At 37.0% G+C, this 23243-nt stretch overlaps 1 protein-coding gene across 1 annotated transcript in view; it reads left to right on the top strand.

Moving 5' to 3' along the window:
- Positions 1-23243, top strand: part of OTOG (otogelin) — a gene marked incomplete at both ends in the record, with an annotated part of 105645 nt that overhangs the window by 66316 nt on the left and 16086 nt on the right. Inside the window, 10 exons of the mRNA XM_080345280.1 lie at positions 7754-7871; positions 8564-8643; positions 9046-12767; positions 13392-13560; positions 14536-14672; positions 15706-15795; positions 16169-16352; positions 19167-19387; positions 20298-20436; positions 22547-22741. Coding sequence (XP_080201406.1) covers positions 7754-7871; positions 8564-8643; positions 9046-12767; positions 13392-13560; positions 14536-14672; positions 15706-15795; positions 16169-16352; positions 19167-19387; positions 20298-20436; positions 22547-22741 — 5055 coding nt within the window. The remainder of the gene's footprint in view (positions 1-7753; positions 7872-8563; positions 8644-9045; positions 12768-13391; positions 13561-14535; positions 14673-15705; positions 15796-16168; positions 16353-19166; positions 19388-20297; positions 20437-22546; positions 22742-23243) is intronic.

The following is a 23243-nucleotide window of genomic DNA, read 5'->3' as shown; positions in this document are numbered from 1 at the left end:
GGTGTAAGTGGAGATAAATGCCTCTTCTTGTGGATCTAGATGTCTGTTTCTCTAGTGTTTCTTGGACAGCTACAGCTCTTGCATACACAACATAGACTGCTGTGAGAATGTTTCTACCTACTTGAGAGATTCTCATTCCTGTAATAGTAGTGCCATTCCCCTGAGACATAGCAATCAGAAATGTAGGAGATATTCTTAGGACCCTGTGTAGGAGCTGGATCCAGAAGTTGCTCCTACAAGAACTGATGACAACAAACATACATTAAAAATAATTACTAATCTTTCTTTTTTTAGATGAGTAAGGAAAATAAATAATAAGAGTAACATATTGACTTAAACACTTGGGAACCATGTGTTGGACTGAACATGGCCTTATAGGTCAAGAGCAAGATGCAAGAATTGTATTGGCCTATAAAATGAAGCAAAGTGGGTTATTCATGAACCCACCATTAGTGTCTTCTTGTCTTGATACATCAGATACATCAAGCACATTCATAGTACTTTATTTATGAATTTCAGTGACAACTACTACTTGCTGAAAACGTTGGCCTTTGTGTGGTATATAAAATTCCTGAATCACTACAAGTGTTTATGTTCAAAAGCTTTTTATCATGCTCTAATTTTAGATGCATTAGTAATTCATTTGTTGGGGTAGCAGAAGTATTTTAATAAGTATTTGTGGCAGTACCATTTTTAAAAATCAGTTCTTCATTCTCTGAAATCAAAATTTGTTTTACAAAGAAAGGAAGCGAAGTATTGTTACAAATGAAGCACCGCCTGGCCATGTTTTATAGTGACCATTTTGAATCTCAGCACAGACAAAATCTGCAGCAGGCACTGACTTCTGTGACAGAAGAGGCCAACTGTATGCCTCATGGAGCTTGTTGTTATCAAAACATTGAATTAAAGTGTTAATGGTGGCATTGTGAATCTGCCGATGTTTTGCGGTACATTATGCTGACAGCCTAATGCAGCTGTTTAGTGGCACGCTCCAACTTCAGAAAAAATGACAGATTTTGTCATTGCCAAATGCCTGCTGCCTCTTGACAAATGCTTGTAATCACAGAGCTGTTGAGGTTTTTGAACAGCAGAATTACAGAGCTAATGCTATTACCAAGATGTTCGTACAGCATTTCAAGCAAGGAACTCTTTTTGGACATAACAAAAATATCTCCTTAGTCTTTTATCTTTGAGAGAGGAATGAAGAAGGTTAAAACATGTTCCAATTCTCAGTGGTCATCCATTAACACAGAGTGGTGTGTCTTTTCAAGTGTGAAGTCTTTACCCTCCAGTCATTATACCAAAAAATCCTATCTATGCCAATGGAAAACTAAAACAATTTACCTCAGCAAGTGGGATCAGATCAAATGATCAAGAGGCATTTCATTAATCACCACATCCGAGGGCTTGGGTTTCAGAGTTTTATAAGCAGAGAAACATAGGACTCGAATCTTTCTCCAGTGTACTTTCACAAGGGCCAGCCTGCTGATGTAGGGTAATTACATGGTCTAAAAATACAGCAGCATTTGTTTAAGTTAATGGAAAAGTTACACCAGCTCCAGAGTGCACAGGCAAAAGCGTATTGAGTTTCCTGCTGACTATTGTAAATGCTTTGCATATTAGATCAGAAACTCTTGAACCGGGAACAGCTATTCCTGCGGAATCAGGGGATAAATATCGGGAGCAGAATAATAGGCCCAGTAAATCCCCTTGGCCAGAAAGTTCCTCATGAGACTTCTTCATGCTCTGTGACGCACATTCAAAAGGAAGAATTTTAAACGACCTGATCACCACAGCAATAGAAACATGTTTGTTTAAAGTCAGCTGACGAGTCACTTTTTCCAATTTCATAGCAATAAATATTGTCACGTTGAAATACGTTGACTATAAATTGCACAGATATGATGGGCAAACACAGCAAAGTATTTTCCATGAGAAGTCACTTCAGCTTTTAAATTGGGTTATCTTCATTATACTTAGATTTGTCTGCCATCCTGTTCCCACAAACATTTGAGGGTTTGAGTTGATAACTGAATTTAATATTTTGCATTCTATACAGGAATTTTTACTGGCAATGGATGGTGTGCATTCAATCAAAAGAAAGAATACACTTACTTAGTCTTACTAGATGGACGAGCACAGAGTCACATTTTAAATGTTTGGGAAATTAGAGGATGTAGGGACTTGATGATCTTTTTATGGATATAGCTGCAATTTTCTTACCCTTTTTAAAAATAAGATGCTACACTAGTTACCTTTTACCTTTCATAGAATTATCTTAATATGCTTTACCTTTTAGGATCACTGAGCTAATTTTATATGTATTATAAAAATATGACTTGTCCTATATAAATTCTGCAACAAAGTTTTAAATGTTAGTTATGTACTCTAACAGCTACCTTACTGTAAACATAAGGTCTGTCTCAGAGACAATTTTCAGCTAAACTTAAAGATCTCAGGATGCAGCAAGTATATGCATGCTGCACAGAGGTGTCTATCAATGCTAAAATTTGATACAAGGCATTTTTAGTTGCTTTTAATGTTTGTATCTTAATTAACTGAAACACATTCCAAAACAGTACAAAACTGAAAAGGAAATTAGTTTTAATGAGAAACTTCTCTTTACAAAAGCATCTTGCATCTTAAGTGATATTGTTGACTATTTCAACTTCAACTTACTATGATCCTTTTCCATCAGTAGAATTAATTTTCTAGAATGTTCTGCTTTACTTATAATGAGTTGGTCTTAAGTTTGACTTGAGCTCATATGCTTTGTCAGTCCAAAAGATCATGACTTGAGGCCTGGGACTGGGTAATGCTGAGCAACTGCTGTTGTACCTGCAAATCCCGGGTATGTCACTGAACATGTCTGTTCGGTAGCTCTTGGAATCAGACTAAGGTTACTGTAGAATTGTAAGATTTATCCTATCTATACCACAAATAAAAACATTTGACCTCTTGTTTTAGACTGAATAAATAGGAAGAGATTAAATAGTTACATTAGCAAGATGTATTCCTCTAACATCATAATAAACTAAAACAAAAGTATTTGAGAGCTAGATAATTATACTTTGCTTTCAGTGATATTTTGGCTGGACACAAAGTCACTTTTTCTGGTGATATTTGCTTACATTTTTCATTGCAGAAACTTAGAAGTCAGGGGCAGAGTTTGTTAGTAGTTTGTGTGTGTTGAGTAGATAGGATTTCATGTTTCTAAACTTGTAACTGAGGAGATAGGAAATCTGTGTTACTAAGCAAAGTTTTGCTGCCTGCATAAATAAAACTAATTCTAAAGCAACTTCTGTTCCTATTAGATTTTTTGAAATCTTTGGAAAAAGTAGCAAAACAGAAAAAACTGTCATGTGAGGATGAATATCCAAATACTTTTTTTTTCATTAATTTTAAAACATTTTTTAAAATAACCTTTTATTAATATTAGAACATTTCAAATTTTAGTTTTCGTGGGTTTTTTTAAGTAAATAGCCATTTTTTGAGTACAGCATGAAATATTCACATTAATAATATGCAGATTCTGACAATGGCAAATTTTGTCCCTATGAGGTAAATGTCAGCATAGAAAGAAAAAAAAAAAAGGAGGATGGTCTTGTGAACAGTAGAAATCACCAATATGTGAAAAGTGACCAAGATATTATGAAAGGTTTTTGTAACTTGACACAACTCCACAGTCTGTCAGTGATTAAGAGACCTAAAATTCTATATTAAATGCTAGCAACTGTCTTTATTACCATAGAATTATTTTTGAAATCCACAAAGAATGAAAATCATAAGGTACAGGAAACAAAATGCTTCTCTGATGTCCAAGTGAGACAGCAATGGAGTTGGGGAATGTCTTTTAATATGTTGTCTTTGGCAATGTGTATTCCTGCAGTCATGCAAAAGGTTTCTGCAGTAACATATTGACACGCTCAGCTCCTGTTCGGTAAGAGAACAGTGGGCTCTGTTGGCATGTCAACTGGACCAGCTCTCATCCAGGCCATAATTTACCATTTTGTGAAGGGTTTGCTGTGTCACTGAACAGAAGGCAAATGCTGGTAGACTTCACCAGGAGGCATGTGGTTATTTTCAAATTTCATGACAAATATTTTTGAGGAACACATGCCTGATATACGAAGCTTGACTCATTGTCTGTAACCCGTGTATCATTCTTCTGTTGTGAGTGAACTATACTGTTGCACAGAGTACAGTAAGCTTGTATTACTGGTTGCTGGAGGGGGAATTTAGGTATTAAAAAAAAGGGGAAGCACATAGTGGAGATAGCTGATGAGTATCCTGGCTAGCATAAAACATTTGTGCCATGACACTGGTGAAATCCCCAGTTTCTGAGCTGTGGTAGTACCAATAATGCTGAGGTTGGCCTGGAATGGCATTTAATGTCTAAAATCAATAGAGAGAGTGAAAGGAATATTTCCTTCAGTTTAGAGAGAGGAATGCTTGACTGGCATTAAAGCACTTTGTTACTGCTTTTCCTTATGCCCTCCTGATTGTGAGTGTTGGGGTCATATTTAATGTAATGTATGAACTAAAAGGTGGTAAAATAATTTATTTTTTTAGTGAGATACAGAGATACTTTATTGTTCTTTTGGCCTAGACCTGAGTTCATGTTAGGTCAGAACACAGCTCTTTGCCTGTTTCTCTTCCCTGCCATTTTCTATCTAATATCTATTTAGTCTAAACTTTTAAAGCAGGAACTGCATCTTGTTGTGTGGTTTTGGGTTGTTTTCAGCTAGGTCCTTGGGCTCCTTAGTCATTCTAGAAATGATACTGCCAATAGTGAAAACTTCAAATATGATGAATGACTGAACTGACATTCTTCTAATGCTGGAAAGGCGTTTTCCAATAATTCATAATAAAGCACAGATTTCACTATATCTCATGGGTTTACACACACATACTGAAAATTTCTGTGATACCAGAAACCAATTCATGCACTATATTCAGCTCTTGCTGTGGTGGTTTGTTCTGTTCTTTCATGCAGTTTACACACTAAAAAACTAAAACAGCTTGGCTTGTATTACACAGTTCTCTAAAATGCCTTGACTGGAAAATTAAATGTCCATTGGTTCTAACACTCTTATTTGAAAACACTTTTGTGACCAGGTTAATGAATTCATCTGTTGTCCATATTTCTTTCTGCAGAAGTAGAGACAAAATTTGCTGACAAGCATGACTTTGCTCATTCTTGACTGAAAGTGATGTTTATGAACCACGCAACAAATGCTATGCCTTCACATAGAAATTCCCCCTATTTCCTACAAGGCATGCAACACCAGCAGACTCTGTGAACTTAATCTGTAGGAAAGCTTGAGGGAAGCATGGCAATCATTTCATAAAAGTCTGTATTTGTTTGGAGAATGGGAGATGGTATGTTAATCCCAGCACCTGGAAGTGTTAGTTCATGATCACTGTTTCTGCTAAACTTAGAAACTAATGTTCGTTGGGTTACAGTACATGTTCTGCAAAGCTTGTCCCTTTATTGTATTCAAAACCTCTGATGTTATTAATGGTGAGGTTTATGGCAAGAGTTAGAAGAAGATAGATCTGTCTCCTTGCTTAATCTATGGTAATCTGATGAATGAGATTTTCTAGATTCTCCTTGGATGTAATGTTACTGCTGGTTATTACCGCAGTGATTGCCCATGACAAACAGATCCCTGATATTTTCTGTCTTTTTGTCATGTATCTTCTTTTGTCCTTAAACCATACCACTCTTATCTTGTCAGCGCATACAAAACCCCTTACATTAGTCAGCAAAATGTATGGAAATAATTCCCTTCCTGCATTAGATTTAAGCGACTTAATTTGATCTCATTGTGACCTAGAAGAATTCAGTGACATGTACTTAGCTTTTTATGGGAATGTAACTTTATAAATGCATTTGTTACCGTCATAAGAATCATGTTTTCAAAAGCAGGGACAAGTTAGATCCTTGGATAGAGTGGCATGTAAAAAGGATACCACTAGATGGCAACACACACACTCTTTTGTTTGAACGTGATTTATATGTTCGATTTAAGATAATTATTTGTATTAAAAAGACATTAATGGTTAATGATGGCAGAGAGGTAATTACTCGTAAGTGCTGATGTCCCTGAATTGCAGGAAGAACAATTTCTTAGGATCTTCATGGGAAAATTGAGTGTCTCCAAGAAGATGTAAAAGAGCTGCTCTTCGTATCTTGGTCAAGCAAAACTTAAATGCAAAAAGACTTCAAAAGACCAAAAATGGAAACTTCTTTCTGGTCATTAATGTAACCGTTGTTTAAGAGCAGTTACTCTTTGTAGGATGTGAACAACATGGCTCTAAGAACAGGTTTGCCAATCTAGAGGGGACCTGTATGTCATGATGGTGGCCTCCTGTGGGCATAAATGAGTGCCGCTGCTGTGCCCTGGGCTGCTGCAGGAGGGGCTGGGATGGGCTGTCACAGGTCAGGTACAGAAATCCAGATGTGCTGTCGAAGTCATGCAGGCATTGGAAAAGCCACAGGGCTGATGTGACATTGTGTGGGAGCTGTTCTGCACGCAGGTGGGACAGGGTTGTGGTGAGGAAGCAAGTACAGTGCTGCATTTGAACATGCAAATGCATCACCTGCATGATGGTTGCCACCAGTTTGTTTCAGATTTTACACTTCTTTACTTAATGTTGTAAAATTCCTGTGTATATTAATAAGCACTGGAAGCATAGCTGATCCTTATTCCTGTTTGTTCTTACTTTGAAGTTTAACTCTTCCTCCATCTGAATTTGTACTTCTGATTTCCATTATGTGAATTTGAAGTCTTTCAATAAACACTGTCTGCATAGATACTCTGAAGGCAGTTTGGTTTGGTGTGTGGGGTTTTTGTTGGTGGTGGTTGTTGTTGTTGTTTATCTCTCTCTCTTTTTTTAACTTGCCATAGTGTTTCATTATTGGTACTATGTTGTCCTGTGAAGTGTATGTTTTGAGTTAAACTTTGCAAGACCTACCGGACTCATCCCATTTGAGTTGCTTTGTTCATTGTAAGAGCGGTTAGAATTTCAGATTCAACATGTTTTGAGGTTCGAATTATTTCTCTTGGAGTAATTACCTTATAGTGCTTTTGAGAAGATGAACTGTTAAGATATATTGTTTTAAAGAGCTTAAGTTGGCACCATTTCTGCTTACTTTATTTGGAATGGTGTTTATTCTGGCTTTTAAAATACAATTGTATCATACAAGTTATGTACACCTTTGTGCTATATCAGCAAATTTTACGCATGAAGTAAACAACTGTTACGATACATTCTTATAAAGAGTATCAGTATATCCAACTGTTGCTTTTTATTTTTCTTCTAATAACAGTGTACTGAATCAATATAATCTCAATTTTGCATTTTGTTTGAATAACCAAACATATAGTTTCATGGTTGATACAGTTGTTAAAAAGAACAGCTCTAACTTGCTGGCTTTATTTTCATGTGATTGTAATATGCAGTAAGTGCGGATAATTCGATGTCGTATTTTATAATACAAAGAGTAAAAAAGGCTACAGAGCCAGCAATCTTTAATGTAACCTGCATAAGCATAAACTGTCTATGTCTTAAAGAACTTAGTAGTTCAAAAAATATTACCAATTTTATTTGTAGAGAATACAGGTAGAAACAGTAAGAGATTTAGAGCTGCAGTGAAGGTAAAGCATGCCTCTTAGTGATGGATGTCTGTGTGTATTTCTAGAAATCTCTGAGAATAGCAGATCTTGATTTATTTTTTTTTTTTCAGATGTCAAATTTAAATTTCTATCACGTTCTGCATGTGAATGGCATTATGATGCCTGTACAAGCCCTTGTTTCAAGACATGCAGGGACCCTTTGGGAAAAACCTGTCAGGCGGTACCCAAGTAAGTGTATGTATTTTTATGGAAAATTACATAATTTGGGTAATATACTTATGCAGCATAGTAAGAATATGAGGGACCAGATGTAGGCTCAGTATAGCAGGACTGTGTTCTTGTATAATGAGGTAAGTGAACGAGAAAAGTAATGGAATAAAACCTGCTTGGGCAGTTACATGAAAGTGACATTTCAGTTGTTAAGTATTGTCAGACTCTGGGATGACTAATATATTTTAACTTCTAAAAGTATTATAGAGTATTAATTAAGAGAAGTGATAACAAGTTTGTTGCAAATAATTGTGCCCCTACTTTTTCATTATGGCATTGCAACCGCCATGTCTGTCCTTCCTTGCCTTTTCTTCCCAATTGGAATTTGTGCTAAATCTGGTAAAACTGACGTTTGGATTTTGGTATGCAAAAATGTGTGGCATGTCTTAAGCAATAGCATTCACTACTGAACCTGAGACTGTTCATTTCAAAGCCTGGATATCATGGAGTTCATGCTTTAGCTTAGATCTAACTGAGAATGGAAACAGCGGCAATGACATTTTGAAGGAGTGCACTGACATGATGAGATTTAGATAGAACAAGACCATTTAATTAAAAATACTTCAAAAATAAATTGTGTTTTCCTAGAATAAAATGCTTGATACAGAAGGTACTGTTCAACTAATTAATACTAATTGTTTTTCTTTTAGAGTAGAAGGATGTGTCCCTGCCTGTCCTCTCAATATGTTGCTGGATGAAATCACTCAAAGATGCGTGTATTTTGAAGACTGTATGTTTGAAAATTTATTTATATTTTGTATCATACTTAGTATATATAAATTCTTAGGTCTTTAGTCAAATTTTCAAATATGGGTTCTTAAATTCATGTAACTATGACCTTAGTTACATCTTGAGTTCACTGAACATACATTTTATTTAAAACAATTTCACTCCTCAAAAGTCTAAGACAAAATTTAAACTATGTTCTTTCTTCATAAAACATTTCAGTAACATCAGATGTACAGCAAATGATTTAATGAATTTATTTTTGTAATTTGTCGAAGAATTTTAGAAGTTTAAAAGCAATTGAAAAGATCAGGGTTATGTGAGTTAACATAACTTCTTTCTAGTTCTGCTACCTTCCTGACTATAGTTATTCATAGATTTCAGACTACTCTTGTGTCCATTTCAGGCATTGAACCTGCAGATGATAGTCCACCTCTGCCACCCCGCATTCACACACCAACAGTTTCACAAATGACATCAAGTACAAGTTTGGCAGTGATCAGTGAAGCAGTATCATCATTTCCTGTACCTGAAGTGAAGGATGTGGAAACAGCACTTACTTCAAAATTGCCATTCACTGCAACTACAGGGAAAACTGAATTTTCAGCTCTCACATCTATTACAACACTTCCAACCATAACTTTATCATCAAACATTTCCACACAGTCAACAGAAATGACATCTGGGAGGAGCACTACAGCAATGTCTGGGACAACACAATCTAATGTAAGCTTGTCTTCTCCTGCTGACATTTCTCCATTGTTTCCGTCTACTGTCAGTTCAGAAACTTCCACAAAGACACAACTGATCAGTAGTGGTTCCACTAAACTACTGAGGGCTACAGAACCTCAGACAGTAACTGCTACACATGCAGTGACTACAAGCACAGAATCAGAGAGTAGACCAATTTCTACTTTTATTTTTACTGGGACACCACTTGGAACAACAGAATTTCCAGTCAAAACTAAAATAATGGAAATACCAGAAATAACTACAAGAACACTTCCCATGAAAGAAGCACAGGCAAAACCAGGAGGACTTACATCATTTACACCCAGTTTATTTGAATCAATAACAGAAAAGACTACTGTGTATCTGCCCCAGTTTTCCACATCACCCCGTCAGGGCATGCCTTCATCTATGCCACCAGTAAACCTAACAGGAACTTCAGAAGGGTCAAAAATAAGTGTAGAGCAGTCTTTTACCACAGTAGCTAATGTTACATTAGCATCATTTTCTCCTGTGGTCACTACTTTATTAAAACCAGTGTCTTCAGCAACAACAGAAGCAGCAGTTTTAACTAAACAAAGCATGAAGACTACGTTTTCACCAACATCCACACCACCTATTTCATTAGGAAAGGCAATTACAGAACCTCCTGTTGAAATGGTTCAACACCGTACTGGTACTGCAGAGGTAACTTCCACTACAACTCTAGCTCCAAAGACAACTCTGCAAACTCAAGAGAGATTATCAGAAACAACTTTGTTATCATTTACAGCTCATAAAAAGGAAACTCCTAAACCAACATCTCATGTGGAGCATACATCAAGTTCCTATTTCCCTCCATATTCAGTACATCCTAGCTCTACAACTGAAAAATCTGTCACTCTTTCTACAAAAAGACCTTCAGTGTCTGTTCCTACTCCTGCTTCTCCAGCTTCAGGTGAATTAAAAAAAACATTTAAAACTGTTTCAACTACAGGATATCCCTCATACATAGTTCTAAATACAACAGAGTTCCTGACTACATTATACACTAAATATCCTGTTGTGGCTGAGACTACCAGAGTGACACCTTTGTCTGTTGAGGTAACATCCAAAATGACATCTCCTTTTGAATTATCAATGAAGTCAACTTTGTTTTCTGGAAAAATGTCTACTGAAATCAAGTCAACCCTGGCGCCAAGTATGGTGAAGACCAGCAGTTCAGGATATTCGGGTACTGTTACTACATCAGCAATGCAAACCTCTATTTCATCAAAAGAAACCACCACAGTTCCTTTCGTAGCTACAGAAAGAGAGTCAGCTCAAAGAACCTCCATCACTGGATCTCCACTTAGTCTCTCTAGCACAACTGAAACGACATTGTTGACAACACAGCCTGATAAAACACAAGCAGAAAGAAGTAGTAGCATCTCTACTAGAAAACCATCTGCTTTCACCCCTTCACCATCAAGTTCTCTTATCTCTTCGGACATTTCTCTTCCTTCACTACCCTCATATGGAAAAGAAGCATCACTGACAGCTCTCAGTCCTGTGCATACATCCCATGAAATGATCTCTTTATATCCAAGAGCAACTCTAGCAAAATCCACGTTACCAACAGAAAAGACTTCTGTCTCGACTTTCTCTACTTTATCCACTATAACAGAACAATCAAGTCCAGTAACAGTGGTATCACATGACAAATCACCGGGCAAAGCCATTTTAAATATCACTTATGCCACATTTTCCCCATCCTCTGAAATCAGCAGTCAGCTCACAACAACAAAAAAAGTAGTGACAGCCAAAGACAAATCAACTCTGTCCCCTTCTGTTGCACTTCCAATAACAAAGTCTTCCTACACTTTCTCCACGTCGCAGTATATAGCAGATAAATTAGTTTCTTTATCTTCTTTAACACAAATGATACCAGAAGTAACAACTGCACCAAAATATCCTGTAGAAACTAAAATAGTTTCTACAGCATTGAAATCTACAGTCCAAAGTATAACAGATACCATAAAACTTACAGCCGTTACTGCTCAGCCATCCTTTCTTCCATCTTCAGTAGGCCCCTTCTCTCGACAGACGTCTTCAGGAGATAAACTTTCAGTACAGATTACAAAGAGCATGGCTATACCACGTTTTTCTTCTCAGACAACTGTAAAACTTGGTCACCAGACTCCTGCACCTTTGTTGACAAGCCAAAGCAGTACCCCAATTTACCAGTATCCTGCAGAAACTCTGAGAAAATCCACTGGTCAGCCACAACATGTTTTTAGCACATCTGAATCTATGGTAAAATTGACTTCCTCACTACCTGAAGGCATTCATTCAAGTATATTACCTACCTCAGTAGGTCCTACACAAGTTATTTTGCCAACTGCAAAAGAGTTGCATCTAACTGATTCAGTCATGCAGCCATATGTGTCAAGAACTTCTTCTGTTTTACAGTCTACAGTCCCAACTAGAACAGTGGCTGACTTGATTTCTGGCACCAGGATTCACCCTTCCTCACCAGAAGTGCTTGCAGCTTCCTCTGCATTAGGAACAGTTAAAAAAGAAGCATTTCCTTCATTTTCCACACAAAAGGCAGGTACTGGTCTAAAATTCACATGGCAGTCCTCATTTACTGAATCACTTTATTCAAGTCAAACTCTTGAAACAACTACAGCTTCACCAGAAACTAAGTCAACCTCTTCATCAGTTTTGTTACCAGAAACAACAGAAATTCCCGTTGTGATGGGGAGTGGGCCATTCACATCAGCGGGCAGAACTGGTACAGAGAAAACGGTGGTGTTGCCCAAGCAAGTCACACTTTCAACCACTGCCTACAGTTCCACGTTCCTAGCAAGTACAACGTTAACTTCAGAAAAAGCAGAAGCAGTAACACAATCCATCACAAGCTCTGTGAAGCCCACCTATTTTTCTGTAACTTCAGAAGCAAAAGGAGCCATGTCCCTTGATACAGTAAAATCTGAAGAGCCAGAATTAGCAGAAGTCCAAGCTGTCCATACTCAGGGTGCTCCTGTTACCCCCAGAACACCTCAGACATTGTACTCTCCATATTTCACAAACACAACTGCAGTTCCTTCTAACCTAAGTGTATCAGTACTGTCCACCGTACGTTCATCCTCTGAACCAAAACCTTTCTCTTCTGTAGCTGCATCATTGGTCAGTACTACTCAGACTTCAAAACATGAAATACCATCTGAGGTGCAAACTTCACTGTTAATGGTTCCTGACCATTCAAATGACACAGCAGCTCCATCAGTTTCTTCATTTGCCTATTTATCTACCAAACCACTTTATGGCTTGACTGCAGCATTTTCTGATGGACTGGCAACAGCTGAAACCATGTCAGGAGTCACAGCATCAGCTCTTATGCTGCCCAGAGAAACAGCAACTCTTCAGACTTGTACAGTGAGTAACTCTAAATATTTGTCCGTTTAGTTTTGAATATTTTTTGGTTACTTTTACACACTGATAAAAAAAGTGTGAGCCATACTTTGATCTCTAGGATTTAAAACATCTTTGCCAAACAGGGAGCCCTATTATTTTCTCAGTTTTATCTGTAACTGTGGATTATTTCATTTGACATAATGGTTTTCATTAGGGCTTTAAAACACTGGTTTGGGCTTCAGTTTTTAAGCATGACTGTTACAAGATTTTTTTTTTTTTTTTTTTTGGCAAAATATGGCAGTTTTTTATTATGTTGCCCCCTTAAAGTATGTTTTCCAGAAGTCCTCGTTATTATTCATACTTGTGCCTTTCCATACTTTTCCTTCTCAATTATTTTTAATGTAAAGTTAAAAATTCCATAATGCTGTTCTCTGCTTTAGAACAGGACAGCTGTTGTAAACTGTCCTCAGGATGGTCATGTTTTCAAAGGTGCTCTTCACTTGTAGCTTCCATCAGTTTCACAAGGGTTCATAAGTATTCTGTACCTGAAGAGTAACAGCCCCTTTTTTGAGCAAATACTCTACAATATTGTGATACTAACTTGGTAAGAATGGTAACTTATGTCTTTTGTTAAATATGCTCTAGCCAATCACAGAGAATGAGTGCATAAAACACATTTGCTTGAATGGACAACTGATCCAAGTTAATAAGTCACAGAACTGCCCATACAATGCAACTCAACACAGCTGTGGAGTTTTAGGATTTGCTGCTCAAGTGAATGGTGACAAATGTTGCCCAAAGTGGGAATGTGCATGTAAGTTTTAATTATGCAGTGCTTTTGAAGTACTCAGGTAACAATTTAATGTGTATGTAAGGCTAAGAACTGACACTTCTGTACCATGGCATAGGAATAGAAGATGCATATTGTATGAGTTACTCATTGTCCAATGCAATTTATAATTCTACTTCTACATCCAGGGATAAGAAATCAAAATGCTTCTTTATTGTAGGATATTCCTCTTACCCAGCTTTAGGTATCTGCAGTGGAGATGTCTGGGTTTGACTTACACCTGTCTTTTTTTCTGCCTCATCAGAGGACACCTAGTCAAAATAGTCAGTGGATTTTTTGGTTCATCTTATATCTGCTTCAGGATGAGAAGATTTCATAGACTCTGTTAACAGTCTGGGGACTCTGGAAGTACAGCTATACTGTAGTCACTCCCATCGGTTACTTAGAATTGGGCCAGAAGAATCCCAACCTTAAAGAAAATTCAATTTAATCCATAATAGCAAAGAAAGGATGCGGAGATAAGCAATGCAGATTTCTTCTTATGCTCTAGAGTTTGAGATAACTAAAAGTAGAACTCCAAGACTTTTGAAACACAAAAGCTTTAGCAATAAAACTGGGAAAAAGGAAACTTTCTATGTGAGCTCCTGCCTTAGGAACAAGACTAGAGAGGCTCTAAGGATCTGGCATGATCCACTGTCATTCATGGTTTTGCTAGTTTGGGGTTTGTGAAAATTACAAACCTTTACTGGCAAGAAGTGTAAGAAAATGACTGATTGCAGAGGCCTGCATGTTGTCCCACTGAAATATGCAGGATTTGACTCTGCTGTCCATTTACAGAGATGCAACAGTATCAAATATACCTGAAAATGTGTGCATATGTGAAACTCTAGTAATCTGGTTAGTCTTATGAAATTTATTGGTTTATCTTCAGATTTTGTAATATTTACAGAGATTCTAAAGTAAGTTTAGAAAACTCACATTTATTTTTATTTTTCTTAGGTCGTTGCACAATCTTCTCTGATCTGAGCATTGTAACCTATGATGGAAATCATTTGGCTTTATTCAAAGAAGCATCCTACATTGTTAGTCAAACTCGAGATGAAACTATAAGCATCCATGTCCTTGACTGTAAAATGGTAACTTAACATTTATCAGCTAACAGATGGTGTTCAGTACTGCTAATAAGGTTTCTCTTGGAAGGAAGGGCATAGTAATTCTACATAGTTGTGGTTAATCACTTCTGTGCAATATCTATGAGTTGTACTTCTACTTGACAACAGTAATGAACTGTACAGCATTTTATCACCTGACTGTATGTGCATAGTTCCTTCCAATATATTTGCCTAGTCTTCAGAGCCATAGAAGACTGTAGGATGGTCAGACTAAATTAGACCATCCTGTGCTTTCCAGGTCTCTGATAGGGGCAAATACTTATTGTTTCAGAGAGGGAAAAGAGAAACCCGAATGGGTATCCTGCCTAATGGGTAGTGTAGATTTGCTATATGTCATGAAGAGTTAATTTCTTGTGGACCTTTAGAAAATACTTTAAACCCGGTCTCTTCTATGAAAGCAAGGTAAATTTTGATGTCCATGTAAATGTCCATCACAAAGTTTTGTCCTAAGTAGTACCTTATGGAAGTTAATTCCAGAAGCTCACTATGATTGATATGAAAAAGGAAATCTGTTTATGACTTTCAGATTTGTTTTTCTGTTGTATTCAGTGCTTTCTGTTTTGTTCAGCACAGTATGGATGTATCCATTCTGATCCATTACTTTTGTATTGTTCATATATCGTATAGATTCATCATTCCCAGTCTCACTCTTGCTCACCTTCAGATATGTATCTAATGTTTTTGGTGTCCAAACAGCTAGTCTGCTATATTTTTTTTTCCTCAAAACTTTGATTTCTATTGTAATTTTGGGTGATACAATACAGTTGCTGAACACAATGGGACCATAGTATTTTGTTTGTTGATTTTGCAAGAATGCTACTTACATGAACTTTGTAGTCAGTCCAGACTTGAAACAACAATCAGCAGCAGTTTTCTCCTCTTAAAAATATAACCACCAAAATCCTTAATGTCTCAGTACTCGAAACCAATAAGCAGCTAATGTATAAAGATTTTGGACATCATGACAAGGGCTGATGCATTTTTGCTTTCTCCACAGAGTAACTCAAATTCAACTTCTTTGTGCCTGGCAATGTTGAATTTAACCTATGTATCAAACCAAATTATTATCAATCGTTTAAGTAGAAAAGTAAGTATTTTAAGGGTTAGTTTTTATTTGCCTTTTAGATAGCATCTTCTGTAATCAACTGCCACCTCACGTGGGTAGTGACGATTAGAGTATGACACAATAGGTAATATAATTAATTGTTCCAACTTTGTAATTTAGTAAATGGCTTTTAAGTTGAAAGAGCCAAACAGTTAATGAGGTTAATGAAGCTGCAGAGCAAGTCACATAAACTGTTAGTTGCTGTGGTACCTATATTATCTTTGTGCAGGTGAGCCTGACTTCTTCTGAAATTAGTTATGAGTTAGATGCCTAAGCTGTCAAGAATCTGGCCTTACTTCTTCTACCTACAGCACCTGGCACCTGATGTTTAACGTCTTTTCTGTGTGTATTTCAGATAACAGTAAATTCAAGATTTGCTTGGCCTACTGTTAGAAAATATGGATACAAAGTCGAGGATTCGGGCTTCAAGTATGCAGTTGAGACCCCAACAAAAATCAGAATTCAGTGGTTTCACAACACAGGTGTGATGATTATTGAATTTAATAGTACCAGAGAACCAAGAGCTTTGGGATTATGTGGTAAGTATGCAGTGATGCAGCAAATAAAGGCATTCAGATACTTTGCTAGGGAGGCACGTTTTCCTAACTATAAAAGTTATCTTTTACAGGATCTGGCCCAAAAGAGTTATTGCAAATCTTTGTGAAGTTTAAAGTAGTATTAAAATTAAGTTAATTTTGTAAATTGTTGAAATTACGTTTGATACATATCTGTGTAATCACATTTTACCTGTGGTGTTGCTCTTGACTGTAATGCCTTTGAATCACAGGCATGATTGCTGTAACCCAGCCCAAGTAAGTCAGGCATAAATTCGTAATGTCAAATAAGGTCATTTACATATTTAGTGTTTGATATCCATCTGATAGGAAGCAATATGTGCTATATTCAGTTTCTAAAGGTCAGAATTCACAGGAAATGTTAACTTGAGAGAACTAATCTTAACTTATCTGTGGGAAGAAACAGTTCAGAGGGACTTTCTTAATAGTAATGGGTTAAATATCCATAATGTTGCACTCTGTTAGGTTTGCTCAATAGTTTCACATAGTTTCTTTCTAAAAGCATAACCTTGAATAAGCTGCTGATGCTGTAGCTTTTGCAAGCATGTATTTGTTGATGTGAATCCCTACTGTGACACCTGAATCTGTAAATTTATCTGCTGTGAACTGGAGCTGGAAACCAGGGTTACAGAGTTCATGTGATTACAGTGGATATCTTTCCAGTTTCAGAAAGGGCAAATGCCTGTAGCTCAGTATCAAATACCAGAGATAGCTCAGACCAGTTCCAAGTCCTGCAGAGAGTAATGTGCTTCTCGCAAAGGAAGACCGTTTGAATTTACTGCCATTTTGAAATTGGATCATTATCTGTAATTTGCCTTAACTTTTGTTTTCAATGTTTTCTTGCTCTGACTAATTGTTATTGTAATTAGATGGACAGAAACAAGAAAGTCAAGACTCTATTTTTCAGTAACCCTGATTCAAGTTATCCTGAAAGTCTCTTTTGTCTTCCCCTGTTTGATTATTGCAACAGGGAGAACTGGGTACATTACATTCCTGGTTTGCAAGGCACTTTAACTAGATGACAACACTTTTCTGTGGATGGTGTTCCACGTACAACTTCTTCAGAAAATGTGCTTTATTTTTCTGGTATTCATCTCTGAGTGGGATTCTCTGGGTAAATCTGCCTGCACAGGGCAGTGTGGTGTGATTTACCAGAGCCTGCTTTAAATCAGCTGGTTGTACTGCATCTTACAGGGTAAATTGGTCTACCCTGATCTTCTGTCCGTACTGTGTTAGTCTGCTTCTCGTATTTGAGCTTTCTCAGGTGTCTTTTGGCTGAACTGCAGTATTGGTAGATCTTAATTTCTCACCTTCATGGAAATTATAAAACGGAAGGCACTAGCGGAGTTTTGCAGCACAAGCATCCTTTTGGAAGGATCTGTGTCAGAGGCAGCACTATCTTTGACAGGGAAGGGATGTGGCAAACATGGCAACTGTTGAAGAGCTGGTGTGGGAGATGAGGAATGGATGGAGCATGGACATCTCTGTAGAAAAACTGGTGAAAGAGAGTGCAAGCATGTCAGTTTTAGCTGCAACCAGATCCTGTGAAGCCTTAGTTTTGCTGTGTTAAATCTCCTTGTCAATGTGTAAGAGAAGTAGTGGAAAAAGATATCCCAGACATGATAGCAATCCTTTGAAGTCTCTCACAACCATCAAGTACTTCCTATTTGTTTTGCATACAATCACAACCTCAAAAAGTTCTACTAGAAACCTTTTTTGTCAGATAATGATTACAGCTTCAAAAGCTGTTCTACTGTCTGAATGCCTGTTGCTGTATCACTGGGTGTCAATGACTTGCTCTTGTTGCCAAGAATTGGTGAACAATGGTAAAATAGACCAGCTCTCTAGAAAATGGTTAAATCTACAAATAGTTTTTGGGCAGATAAGAATTTAGAATTGTCATGCAAGTTTGTGGAGACATCTGAAGAAAACATTGTAGAAGTCTGATACAGAAGTCTTGGAAATTGTGATGAGGAAGAAAGAACGGGAGGCCAATCCATCATTCTGCTATTTTGTACGTGCTGGCTCTTGAAGGACCTTCCAGAGGAGACTACTACAGTACGTGAATGTTGTGTGTCAGCCAAAGTTACTCTGTATGTGTGACATTGCTTCCTTAGCTCTGAATTGTTTCAAAATGCTAACTGCGCTGGTTTAAACAGAAACGAAATGTGATGCTGCCTTCTGAGAACTGAATGCAGAAAAGTTGGATTTTTTTTTTTTTTTCCCCATTGAGAGGTAATACAAGTATACCTAGAACTGCCAAAAGCTGCACTTTTCTGGTGCAGTTTAAGCCAATAGATACTTAAGATTTCTCAGAAGCATGAGTAGAATAGTACAGTATTTCTGAAGTGCAGTATCTGATAAGCATCTTTTATGGGAGTTCCTTTTTCTGATAACATTTTCAGTTTTCATTTGTTGCTATACATGGAGGTGCTTTGTAACCTTTTTTAAAATACATTTTTGGTGCTTGTGCAACTGAGTGATGAAGCCTATGTGCTGGTATCTCTGAACAGATCTTTGATATCCGATAGATTTCCTTTCACCCATCTTAATTCATGGATGTATCTTTTGCTTTGCTTAATTTGTCTGTGTATTTTGATCTATTAGAGACTTTCGGTATCTGTTGTGAGTTATGATACTGTCATGTCATATAAGATTTTTTAAAGCTATTTAATTACTTGACTATGCCACTTCAAACTTACTTCAGCATGAACCATGTGGTGTTAAACTGCTTTGGTTTTGTTTTTGTTTGTTCGTTTGTTTTATGGTACTACACAGGTTTTTGTGATAGAAGCTTGGAAAATGACCTGATGCTACCCAACAGGACAGTTTTAAGCAAAAGTGATCCTCCATTGACTTTTATAGACAGCTGGCAAGTGCCAGGCACATTGAAGTATGTTGGAGAAGACAGGCATCAGGAAACTAATTGCTCAATCACGGACTGCTCAGAGTGCTTAAGACTGGTGTTGAACCAGACCTTCAGCAGCTGTCACCCTTATGTATGTTAACTATTTTGGAAGCTTACATTTTGAGAGAGATGCAGTTCTGATATAGTTTTGTGTAACCGATAATTTGATTAATGTGAAACTAAATGTAACCACATCTGTGGAAGGTGATATATACTTTTTGTTATCTGAGTTGCAAGGTAAAAACAATTGAAGAGTCTGGCAGCTTGATAGGAGAGTTGCAATAAGTAACTCTTTCAGAGTTCATGATGTATCTCTGTTAGTTTTGAAAATGTCATCTAATTTATAAATTATTCCCAGCTAATTCAACTGTATCAACATCATGTAGAGCAAAGAAAAATAAAATAGTTTTAGGATTTAATTAATCCTTAAGAGTTCAGTAATTTAATAAGTTCCAAATGCAATAGGTAACCTGAGAGCCTGCATTCTCAAAGGCTCTAGAGACAGGAATTCCAGCTTAGAGAGATGAGAGGGTAGAACAGACCATTTAATACAAACCTGAAGCAACTAACAAACTCAGTGTGCAAATAAAGTATGTATTTGTGTTCATATGAGTACATTTGCCATTTCACCTTTTGCATGTAGTTGCATTCGATGAAGAAGGGGCCAAATATGGATAAAAACATAGAGGTGAGGAAGAACAAGGAACAATGAGTAATTGTGGCTTCTGTTGGAAAAACTAGTAGCTCTTGCCTTGCCACTTATAAGAGATGAAACTGAGGAATATGAGGATGTCTTATATTTTTTCAACATTCAGGAAGCCTTACTTTTAAATACTAGTAGAGTGCCTTTGTATACCAATGAAGGCTGGTGGCCTCTTGCTTACTGTGAATCAAGAAATTTTGGCTTCATTGTTTGTAGCTGATATTTTAAAAGGTCAATCTTTTTCCTACCTAGCAGGGTCTCTATGAAGTTGCAATATTTTTTATTCTTTCTTTAATAGGTTCCACCTGAGCTATTCTGCAATATGTGGGCTCAAGACACTGAGTACATTCAAAATCCATGCATTTCACTAGCTGCCTATGTGGCAATGTGCAACAAATTTAATATTTGTATAGAATGGAGGAGCTCTGATTACTGTCGTAAGTATATATATCTGTACCTCTGATATTCTCACAGAGGCAAAATTTGCCTAATAATAAGTGTTACTGTAAATTGAAAATACCAGTGCTCTTTGAGTCCTCACATACTTTGGAGGTCATTAGTGAGATAATAAATTAAGCATTTGTTACGATACAATTCAAAGCAGTGTACAAAAGGAATCAGGATCACTGTTGCTATTTCACAGATGGAGAAATTAACCTTGCTCAGAAATCTGTCTCTGGCTTACAATGTACTTAACCGTAGAAGTATAATCTTCTCATTTTCAATGTAGTGTTTGTTTCTCTTAGCCACTTTATACTGATAAAACCCAAACACAACAGAGTTGGTTATAGAAAGGAGGAAGCCACAGAAAGTTCTGTGGTATTTTGAATTGGCAATGCCTGCTTGATGCTGCTCTAGAAAGCTGTGTCTCTGGAGAAAGGATTAGAAAGAGGAAACACCTTTGACATTAGATGGGAAGTGAGGAGCAAAACTTGAGAGCTAGAGTATCCTAGCTGAAGGCATCTCCCATAGCAACATACTACAGTGTAAGGCCAAATGGGATCTGTGGTTGTCCGTAAATAGAAAATTTGGATTGCAGCATCTCTTTATGCTGTCAGTGATCACCTAGGAAAAGCCATAAACAGTGATAACATAGGGAGGTCTGTGGTTTCAGTGCTTGAAAAAAGGAAAGACTTATTGATGAATCATGATCCTCGAAAATAAGAGAAGTCATGTCTTTTTTGAAGCGATTTAAGGTGCGTTCATGTGTACAGGCCTCATGCAGGTACATTGTAATGCCTTGCAAATAAGAGTGTTAAGAGTCTAAAGCTTAAAACCAGACAATTTTGGTTTTTTTAAAAAAAATCTTCTAGTTTGTATGGATTTTACTAGGAAATCACTGTTTAAAAAGTATATTTACAGATATATTTTGTAAAAATTCTTATGCATTCCATCCGTGGTGAAGGGACACATCACTTTATTTTTATACCACAGTGGCCTCTGGTGGTGCATGTCTAGCAAGGAAGAACCATAAAGTCTCGTCTGGATTTTGTAGTCACTAAGTGTCAATGTGCTGCGGGCTGATTATGAAAAGCCTGGGTTCCTCTGTTTACAGGGCTCTAACAGAACTTTCCTGTGGGGCATTGTGGCCATTTTCAGTAGTTGAGAGCTGAATAAAATCAACCTCCTCTCCCAGTTCATTTTTCAAGTCTAACCTGGAACCTTCTTCATTTTTGAGCAGACAGCCCCTTTGTGAACTGGACTTTGTTTCATTACCATGACTCCAGGTGGTGTTGCTGTATGATTTAGGTATCATTACATGATGAGGATCATATATTTTGGTAGTTCACAGAACCACACTGTTGGCATTTTTTGTCATTTTCTGTTTGCCATATTTATGCAGCTTTAATCACTGTTTTGAAAAAATGAAAGATCATGTTAATTTTTCAACAGGAAAAGTTAAATCCAAATTATATGGGTTTTTTGTCTATTCTTGCATGCACCTGTAACATGCCAATGAATTTACATTAGTAGTGTAAAGAATGTTAAGTTTAACTGTGTTCATTGACTTAAAAATAAGACACACATAAAAGAGAGCAATTAATGTGGATATCTGTTCAATATAGTAATGAGTTTATCCCATTCTTTATTATTCCATATAAAACAATGCTGAATTTGCCTTCACATATAAATTTTTGTAATTGACAAAAGCTTTAGTGATCACTGCATTTTCTTTAACCTCTGCAAAGTATTCAGAATGATCCATAACACTGTATTATTAATCTGTGTAGTATTTGCAATGTTTTTAAGTTTAAATTCCTTTATGTCAGCACTGATGTGTGGTCTGGTATCTCTACTGCCAAAATGTAAACCGAAACCTGATGAAAATGTTACTAGAAGAAGAAGACAGGTAAAAGTGCTTGCAACTTCCTTTAGTTTGAATTTGTCATGTAGAAGGTAACTGGTCTGTACTGGTGGTTTTGGTTGGTATATCCTACTGAATTGGCAGATATGGGAAGTTAACAAGAAGATCATAATGTCTTCTCTTGGGTATTGCCTCATGTGATTACAGCTGCAGCATGAGTGATTTGTTTATTTCCATCCTAGCCTTCCCCTGCTCTGAGAACTTCTCCTATCGGGCTTGTATAGCTGCCTGTGAGGTTGCAGATAGTTGTCAGAATAATGAGGTTGCTTCTCTGGACTCAGACTCTTGCTCAGTGTTGACAGAAGGCTGCGTCTGTGCTGCAGGGACCATCCTTCACCGAGCTCACACTGCTGTCTGTATTCCTGAAGAAAAATGTGGTATGGTGGATGTGATTTTCTTCTTTATTGTCTGCAAGTTGGTGGTCAGATGCGTTATTAGTAGTAAGCTGAGTTCTGGCCTGATGTTGTGTAGGTTCTGGACATGTCATTCAGTTGAGGACTCTAGGTGGTCAGTAAAGATGAACTGTACAGGTGAGCTAGCAGGGAATGTCCTTGTGACACCTGCTCTCAGCTGGAGGATGCTCCTCAAAATGGCAGGTTTTGCTTATGTTTATGTGTTTTAATATCCAAAGTCAAATATCCAAATATCAAAATATCCAATCTTGGCCTTCTTTTCACCTAGCCCTTTGCCAAAGGGTCCAAACCTGTTGATACTAAACAGGATTCAAAAGACATGCAAAAACAGTTAATTACACATTTTGAATAATGTATGTATATGTCTTATGTTCTTTTTGATAGCATTGATATTTATTTTCTTTATAATTCTGCCTGAGCACATCATATTTTGGACCAATACTTAACACTAACAGCACTAACTTGA

The sequence above is a fragment of the Nesoenas mayeri genome (genome assembly GCF_963082525.1).
Source record: "Nesoenas mayeri genome assembly, chromosome: 5".
NCBI classification, from domain to species: Eukaryota; Metazoa; Chordata; class Aves; order Columbiformes; family Columbidae; genus Nesoenas; species Nesoenas mayeri.
The sequence above is the reverse complement of the archived record's forward strand: the minus strand, read 5'-3'. Positions and strand labels throughout refer to the sequence as shown.